This window comes from Poromitra crassiceps (genome assembly GCF_964638095.1).
Source record: "Poromitra crassiceps genome assembly, chromosome: 4".
Classification (NCBI taxonomy): domain Eukaryota; kingdom Metazoa; phylum Chordata; class Actinopteri; order Beryciformes; family Melamphaidae; genus Poromitra; species Poromitra crassiceps.
In genome coordinates, this window is record NC_139626.1 from 31,832,531 (window position 1) to 31,842,394 (window position 9,864).

At 43.8% G+C, this 9,864-nt stretch overlaps 1 protein-coding gene across 1 annotated transcript; it reads right to left on the reverse strand.

The window, feature by feature from the left end:
• Window positions 1-161: 161 nt before the first annotated feature.
• Window positions 162-1,061, reverse strand: LOC310776164 (myeloid-associated differentiation marker-like protein 2; the record flags this gene model as incomplete). The annotated part of the gene is made up of 1 exon (XM_083636342.1): window positions 162-1,061. The coding sequence occupies one exon, from the start codon at window positions 1,059-1,061 to the stop codon at window positions 162-164; it is 900 nt and encodes a 299-aa protein (XP_083492468.1).
• Window positions 1,062-9,864: the final 8,803 nt, after the last annotated feature.

Genomic DNA, 9,864 nt, shown 5'->3' on the forward strand with positions numbered 1-9,864 from the left:
GACCCAGATAATGCCCAAGCTACAAGCATCGCATATTTTATAGTATTCAGGAGGATAACTGAATGTTCATGTCGGCTATGCTACTCTCCAAGTTTTACTTTGAGTGGGTTTAAAGATTTTTTTTTTTTTTTAAGAAATGATGAAAAAAGTACAGGTCTTCTTTATGTGCGTTTAAATCCACAGATCCCGAGCAGGGTAAAAACAAGGTCCACTATGAAAAGAATGAGATTCACATAAGTCAGGAATGCAACCATAAACTGAATGGCCCAGATACAGAAGCTAGCTGGACAGTCACTGGGACGAGGATTGTTCCGGAACATGAAAATGGGCCACACAATGGCGGCAATTGTATACAGCACGACAGAGATGACCAGAAAAATGAACACAAACCTGTCCAAGTTGAAGGGCAAACAGTTCCTCAGTTTCTTGAGGATGTTGGTGGCTATGATTAGGGGGATGATGGGGAAAGGAATGATATACGCTATAATGCACAGGTACAGAACAGGCTTGTCACGGTAACCAGTGAGCGAGATAAAAATCATGCAGCTCACAAAGGCTTCCAGAACCTTCCAGAACCCGGGCAGCGCCGCCAGGTAGCTCCCCTTTTTCCTGTCCAGGATTTTGTCTTTCACCACCTCCATGGCGTAGACCACGCCGCACAAGAAGGCAAACAGACTCACCACCCAGGCGTAGATGCACTTGCTGCAGGCGTAGAAGTTGACGTAGGTAACGGCCACCGTCACGGTCATGAGGGTAGAAGACATGGCCATGCCTGTGGTGAAGTCCGGCCAGTCCATGCAAAACAGATTGAGCGGGATATCGAGGAGGAACATCTCAATCAGGGTGATGATGAGGGTCATGATGGGGCAGAAGGCCCAGGTGAACATAGCGTAGATCCAGTAGGTATGGGTGCTCCCACCTTTAAAGGCACCCAGGCAAAAGGTGACCAGACACAGAAGGATCTGGCAGAAGTGCAGCCCACCGCGTCCAGAGATCAGAGTGGAAGGGGTAAACACCGCCTTAGACACCGTCTCTTTCACATCACTGATGATGTTTCCCATGTCTTTGAGCTGAGGTGTTCCCTGCTTTGGCGTGTCCTCCCAGGCAGCTGCTAGAAGCTGGAAGAAGACTGTGTCCTCCTGCTTTATCTGCTCTCCTTTGCTGCCCGTGGGTTTTGCATAACAGCCTATTCATGATGTGTGTGATCCATGTCTACTGTCTGTAGCAGATGGCTGAATCTGTATCATGTTTATACTGAGCTACTTTAAACATAGAGACATTCCAGTTGAAATCATATAATAAAAAAGTCCTATCAGCACAACATGGTTACCTGGCAGCCACTGTAGCCTACTTTACCATGCTGTAGCCTACTTTACCATGCTAAACCATTGGGCATGTGGTGGCCCAATGGTTAGAGAAGCGAGCTTGTGACCGGAAGGTCGTAGGTTCAATCCCCGGGACCGGCAGCATAAATCTGGGTGGAGAAAGTGAAAAGGCAGCGCTTGCCTCTCCCTCATTACCACCACCGTGGTGCCCTTGAGCAAGGCCCCCAACCCCAACTGCTCCAGTGGAGCTGCTCAGTGGCGAACAATTCAGACTGTGGTTGTACTGGGCAGCTTCCAGGTGTGAATGTGAACAAGGAACTCCTGAAAAAGAGAGCATTGCTCTCAGTGAGACTCCCGCTGTATGAATAAAGGTAAAACAACAGACAGGAGAAGAGGACCGCTAAAGGTAAAACAACAGACAGGAGAAGAGGACCGCTGTAGCCTACCCCACTACGTCACTTTCCCACCGGAACACGGCCCCTCAATCGGGCCTGAGTGGCAAAACATTCAGCAGGTTTCTCCTTGTTTGGAGCAGTCATTTATCTAGGCTGATTACTGCATTCGTTGCTGCCACTCAGTGGGTGTGACCCCGCATTGACCCCTGCCTCTGTGATGTCAGGTGCGTACCCTATATGCATTTTTTTAAAGCCCCCCCAGTCTCCAACAAGCCTTCTCCAAGGCAGCTCCCAGCCAGGCTCTGGAACTCCCTCCCCCCTGACATCAGACAGAGTAGCTCAGATTTTCAATCCTGCCTCAAGACCCATCTCTTCTCCTCTGCCTTCTCTTAAGTGCCCCCTGCCTGTCCCTGTGTGTCTGTCATGTTTGTCCATTGTCTTTTGCATTATCGTCACCGCCTTAGTGTAAGTACAGTGAAGTTACAAACCTCTTTGTGTGACTATGACTATGCGACGCGTACTATAGGCTACTGCATGTCACGGCCATAGGGCCTATTGACCGATTACTTTGGCCTGCATACTGTTTCTAGTTTTGCATTGCAGGTTGCTGGCTGTTGAGCTGGGCTGATTAGCCTGATTGGAGATGGCAGCACCTGATCACTGCTGCCAGGCCTTCTCTTAGGGCTACCTCCCCTGCCAGTCAGCAGAGCCACTCTTACCTCCTGAGACCAAGCTGCGCTCACATTTTGTCTTTTGTTTTACCCTGACAACACACACCACACATTTCCCACTGCACCCATACACTTCCAGACACCACTGATACTGATACCACACTCCATTGTATTCTATGTAGCATAATTTACACTGTACTTTGTTTTTTTTGTAATAAATGCAGATTGTTTAAAGTTATCTTGAGTAGGCTACATCTCCCTCTTTTGTTGTGGCCTACGACCAGAATTTTGTATTTGTGTGTGATACATTTTTGAGCAAGTATTTGTAATTTGTATCAAAATACTTTTTGATGTATTTTCACCCATCTCTGCTTGGTGGGTGGCCGCAGAATAAACATTCGTTTTACATGAAAAGTAATTGCCATATAGTCCATGGGCCAAGGCAAAAATCGGTACCACCTGAGGTGACCGCACGATTTTGTTATTTTTGTCTTCCTACATGTCTCTAGTTTATATTTTGGTATGATAACCGATTTGGTAGCTTAAGGATAGTTATCACTCTGTAAACAAACCTACCCCCATATAAATGACAAAACCCTGATTTCTGTGTATTAGTCCAGATGATATGTGAAAATTATGTTCCCTTTTTCGTAAAAGCATGAAACTTGGTACGTTTATAGTTTGGGGCCCTGTACAGTTTCAGAAATTGAGCCATTGCAAAAATGCCTTGTGGCGGCCATTTTAATTCTGCCATAAGCAAATTATGTAGTTTGCATCATATCTCCTGAACCACACATGCTAACACTGAAAAGGAGATGTCTATCCCAACGTTTTCATGGTCAAGGATTACAATGATACCATAGAACATCATAAACTGTTAAAGTGACTAATCAATGGTGAATTTGATGACGTTGTGAGAAGGAAATGACAGTATCTGATAACCGATGCTATAACTTCAAAGCCATGACCATTCTCTGGCTAAGATGTTTTGATGAGTGATTTGACTTATTATAGACCTTTTGTTAAAATCGCACCCAGGTCCCTCCTAAAGATCCTGGGATTTTCCTTGCCAGATGGCCAAATCCAAGATGGCCACTGGCGCCATGTTAAAAAATTGACTTTTGACCCAGAGTACATAGAATAATGTATGAAGACACTTTTCGGTGTAAGTCAACCACGAGGAATCCGATTCTGACATCAGTTTGACATTATGGCATAGTTTTGACCCAGAATTCCAAGATGGCTGCCATCCAGTATTGTGGAAATGTAACTTTTGAATGGGAACTTATACTGTGCGTTTGGGGTTTACCACAAGGAAGGAGATTAACAATAGTGGATGTTTTGGGAGTCATTTCAGAATTATGTTCACTGAAAAGATGTTAATGTCAACACCCATTTTACCTTGGTACTGCTGTACCAACTACCCCCAGGATTTCTTGCATTAAAATATTTAATGAATGTAGATAACTAAAATAAGCTCTTTTCATTAGCTGTAGCTATAGATTCTGAATCATCAGATTCCGCTCATCATCTTTAGCCAAGTATGCTGTGTCATACCGGTCGATCAGATGATATGTCAACATCACCATGGCGGGCAAGGATGATGGATGACACCTTGTGGACATAGTCCGACCACTTGTATGGGGTGCCATCTTGTGTCTGCCGATCCAATTGCTGATGGAGTTGCCATGTCAATGAGAGTCATGTAGGGTTATTGCAGCCCTACAGATTGGAGATAGAGCTTCTAGCTGCGCTTGCTCTTCTGTGTCTTCCTGTATGTGATGTTGGAGTTGGCCACACATTCATCAAAAACACAATGTTCCAGCAACTCGTGGAGGTTTACAAGTTGACCACAACCAGGTCAATCACTGCCTTGGAGCGCTCCACTCCACCTCAGCAGCTCCTACCTTGAGTTCCTCCCCGGGTAGTCTCGCTTGCCAGACTCCCTCCCTACAATGGCAGAGTCTGGCTGCTAATACCTCCACCCTGGTATAGGGGAAAAAGGCTCCGTTCACCTTTACAACTATCCACCAAAAGTATCAAGCAGGCCTGCTTTATTGCACAATCCAGATCCAACCATTTTTAGCATGTAGCAACGAGCTAGCATTGTTGATGCTGTTGTTTCACAGTGGCACAGGCATTTGAGATAGACAGATTCGACACGGAGGGAGTGGAAACGAAATCCATAAATGGTCGCCACCAGTCATTCAGAGCGGGTTGGAGCATCCATGCAGGGAGGAGGGTGGAAGATGATTGTGATGCTGCAGAAGCAAAGTGCCGCTGTGTGTAAATATAGCTTGAGCAGGACCCTGGCCATTCACACCAGACGCACTGCTTTGCTCCGCGCCGGTGACAACTTGTACTGACTTCCTATCTGGCTTCACACAATCACTCGCGGGTCTCACACAAAAATAGATCAGACGCCGAAACAATCTCTGCATGGGGCGAGCCGGCCGCATCACGGCTGGTCTGACTGAACGGTCTAATGTGCTAACAAGTGCGCCAAAATGAAACTGGCTGCGCTTCCAGATGCTTCGTCACTTCAGCGTCTGGTGTGTTTGCACCTTTTCGCATCCCTTTTGAGCCATGCCTGCATGCATGAGTTCAACTCCTTCCCGTTTGACCTGGCCTCCCCAACCTTCCGCACCCTACAGTCTGCCTGCCTCTGATTAACTCATTGCAGACTTAAAATCAGCCCATGCTGCAGGAGAGGAGAAGTTGACCACATTCTTGCAAGTCCCGGGGGCCCTATCTTCGCAAAAGCGGTACGCCGCGCGCAATGCAAATTGGGGGCGTGCACAAGCGCATGCCTGTTATAATTTTATTGGACATAGGCATGCCACAATCAGGCGTTTCTGCGCAGAATACGGGGCTGCACCTCTTACGCGCAAAAAAAAAGCACCTCTTACGCGCTAAATACTCTGCTGCGCTTGAGCGCACCATAATCTCTATGCTGTGCAGCGCAGCGCAGAGTAAAATTCCTTTTGGATATGTCATTACACACGGACGTGCCACGCCAGGACATCAAATTCTGCTGCTAAAATTGGATATTAGCAGATAATTCAGTGAGGCAATCAATTATAACTCACTGAGAAACTTTTATCACATCACAAAGAGGGAAATTATTGAGAAAATTGAGAAAACTTGTTGGACAATGGACATTGGCTAAGGCCTTCACCTATCCCATAGTCTCGCTGGCCAGCCTCGCCTCCCATGCAGGTCTCCATAGTGGGATTGCGATGGGCGGCCCTTAGCGGCAGTGCCCTTGGAAAATAGTTTCCAACAATCCAACTTGCCCTTTTCAGTGTGTAGCAACGAGCTAGCGTGTAGGTTTCTGCCGTTAGCTTGCTAGCTAGTTAGCGTTGTTGTTTTCACTGAGGCGGCAGGGCACTATTTACAGCGACATACAGGGAGGAGGGAGCGGAAGCTGCTCTGATTGACGTGGTCGGAGCCAATGATAGAGTTTGTAATAAGCCGGGAGCAGACATCCGGCAGCCACTGAAACAGTCACTCCAATGGGGAGCAGCTGTAGAGCAGGGGAGGGCTTATCCCAGTTGCCTGTTTCCGTGGCGCCAGACTCCTGTCCCGGTAGGGAGGGGAGGCTGGCCAGCGAGACTAACATAATTATGAAATTACCCTCAAAACACAATAATTGTCATTACTAAACCATGTTTGGTAGGCATGAATTTGCAATTAAAATAGCTATAATTCACCATTGTTAATCTCCGTCCTTACTCTAAAAATGGTAAACCCCAAACAACACATACGTATATGTTGCCATTCAAAAGTTAAGTTTTCATGTTACTGGATGGCAGCCATCTTGGAATTCTGGGTCAAAATTATGTCAGAATGTTAAACTGATGTCAGAATCAGATTCTTTGTGGTTGACTTACACCGAAAAGTGTCTTCATACATTATTCTAGGTGCTCTGGTTCAAAAGTAAATTTTTCAAGATTGTACCAGTGGCCATCTTGGATTTGGCCGTCTGGCAGAAAGTCGCAGGATGTTTGGGAGGGGCCTGGGGGCTATTTTAACAAAAGGCCCATAGAAGTAACCCTAACCCAAATTACTCATCAAAAAATGTTAGCCAGAGAGTGGTCATGGAATTGAGGTTATAGCATCAGTTATCAGAAACTGTGATTTCCTTCTCACGTCATTAAATTCACCATTGATTAGTTACTTTAACAGTTTATGATGTTCTATATGGTATCATTGTAATCCTTGACCATGAAAACATAGGGATAGACATCACCTTTTCTGTCTTATCATGTGTGGTTCAGGAGATATGATGCAAACTACATAATTAACTTATGGCGGAATTAAAATGGCCACCACGAAGCATTTTTGTGATGGCTTAATTTCTGAAGATTTACGGGGGCCCCAAACTATATGCGTACCAAGTTTCATGCTTTTATGAAAAAGTGAACATAATTTTCACATATCATCTGGACTAATACACAGAAATCAGGGTTTTGTCATTTATATGGAGAAGGTTTTTTACAGAGTGATAACTATCAATAAGCTACCAGATTGGCAGGGTTATCATACCAAAATATAAACTAGAGACATGTAGGAAGACAAAAATACAAAAATTGCGCGGTCCCCTTAGGTGGTACCGATTTCACCATTGGCCCATGGACTAATTGCATTGTATCCTTCTCAAAACACCACTGAATTCACCAAAACACCACTGAATTCACCATTAACTATTCATGTGAACAGTTTATGATGTTGTATAGGGTGTCATTGTAATCCCTGACCATGAAAACATAGGGGTAGACATCACATTTTCTGCGTTATCATGTGTGGTTTAGGAGATATGATGAAATCAGGGTTTTGTCATTTTTTGGGGGTAGGTTTGTTTACAGAGTGATAACTATCCTTAAGCTACCAAATCGGAAGGGTTATCATACCAAAATATAAACTAGAGACATGTAGGAAGACAAAAATAACAAAATCGTGCGGTCACCTCAGGTGGTACCGATATGTCAAAATTTCAGCCTTGGCCCATGGACTAATAAGGCCGTTAGCCACCAGAGGGAAGCAAAGTGCAGCGCTGTGAAGGTTCCTGCCCATGGTTTCTGTACGGACACTTCCGTGTGTGACACATTGACGGTCTCTTCAAATACGAGCGTCAAATGAGCAGGAATTTCACTTCCGGCCAGCAGGAATTTCACTCGGGTTTAATGATTTTGCCTTCAAAGTAAAAGCATGATAAAGTTCGTTTTTTTAACCATAAAAATTTAAGTAGAAATGTAACTATGTCCAATATAATGAACATACGAACACTAAGATAAACCTCTAGTTTAATGTTTGAATGAAAATAGACATACTGTACAAAGGAGACCGTGTGTTATTTCTTGAAAGGCTTAACAGGGTGTGTCGCTAGCTCACACTGGTCAATAGAGGCTAGGCCTACCTCTCACCTGATTATGGCCTCTATAGGGAAGACATCAAGAGAAAAGATTATCAAGCTATAGCCTAGGCTAGGTGACCCATTATGCCAAGCATGAACAATGTGGTCTTGTGAGAAGTAGGTAGCCTATTAAATGTTCTTTGTATCCTTCTTGGGACCACAGTGGAAATCAGTTGAACAACTGTCTGTGTTCTTTATCCTTGTACTACTTTTTGTCACATACTTTATGTAATACTATTGTACTAAATATAAATCAATCAATCAATCAATCAATCTATAATAGGGAAGTCATCTTGAGGCTGGATGGGTGTCAATGTTTGTGTTTTGGACATGTATGTACAGTGTCAAGTGAGCAGGAATTTTATAGCTGCCCGCTCCCATTCAAAACACCATGAAAACGCTCCGATTTCAAATAAAGATTAAAAATCATCAGTAGTCCCTCTATCATGCCTAACTCGTGGCTAACCCAAAGAGGTGTAAAATTCACTCTTGCTGGCATTTGCAAAGACACATTTTAAAGCCTACGGCCACACAGAGTCTGAACAGTCAAATATGCCCATTTAGAAATATTGTTCAAAAATTCAAATGTTGGTGCGTTGGGGAATTTTCACTGCAGTCATGTACATCACTAGTCCCTCTATCATGCCTAACTCGTGGCTAACCCAAAGAGGTGTAAAATTCACTCCTGCTGACATTTGCAAAGACACATTTTAAAGCCTACGGCCACACAGAGTCTGAACAGTCAAATATGCCCATTTTGAAATATTGTTCAAAAATTCAAATGTTGGTGCGTTGGGGAATTTTCACTGCAGTCATGTACATCACTAGTCCCTCTATCATGCCTAACTCGTGGCTAACCCAAAGAGGTGTATGATTCACTCCTGCTGACATTTGCAAAGACACATTTTAAAGCCTACGGCCACACAGAGTGTGAACAGTCAAATATGCCCATTTTGAAATATTGTTCAAAAATTCAAATGTTGGTGCGTTGGGGAATTTTATCTGCAGTCATGTACATCACTAGTCCCTCTATCATGCCTAACTCGTGGCTAACCCAAAGAGGTGTCAATTTTTGTGTTTTGGACATGTATGTACAGTGTCAAGTGAGCAGGAATTTTATAGCTGCCCGCTCCCTTTCAGAACACCATGAAAACGCTCCGATTCCAAATAAACATTAAAAATCTTAAGTCAATTGTTCCAGGGCAAACTCAATTGATCCATGTAGAGACATAGCCCAGCTATCATAGGGAAGTCATCTTGAGGCTGGATGGGTGTCATTTTTTGTGTTTTGGACATGTATGTACAGTGTCAAGTGAGCGCACGTTTCATTTTTTTTACACTATATATAACATGTAGTATGAACATAAGAACACTAAGATAAACCTCTAGTTTAATGTTTGAATGAAAATAGACAAAGGAGATGTCTCTCAAATAATAACTTGCTCACCCTAGTGAAGTAGTTGGTAGCTTCCTAAGCTATGCTTTTAAAGTAGTTTCCCCAACACTGCTCATTATGCAAAATTATGTGATCTTGTGAAAGGTAGGTACTTCTGTGTGAATGGGCAATTTTATATCTTTCCTCTGATTGGCCGCCTGTATTGAGGAGGCCTGGTCATCTCTGAGCATAAAGCCTCACCTGAGACCCCACAGATCACACAGACTAACTGGAAACAAGGAAAAGCACATCTTGGAAACCAGAGGTCATCTCTCCACTGACTCTTCATGGAAAAAGTGAGTTTGACATTGATCTTGGTTTTGGTCTTTTATTTCTTGTTAGACATGTATCCCATGGATACATGGATTATAATCACAAACGCCTCAGTTTTCTGGATTTATGGATAATCAGAGAGAATAATTACTTGTATACAGTACAACTTCATTTGAATAGCATGAATGGCATTACTTGTCATCAGCACTTGGGACCACGATGTCATATGGAGAATTTGGCATATATGCTTTTACAGCATCTGCGTCAATAAAAAATGTCATCTTGCAAACGCTTTTGTGTGTGTGTGTATTTTTTCCTCTCCATTTCTGTTCGCATTCAGATCTACTCT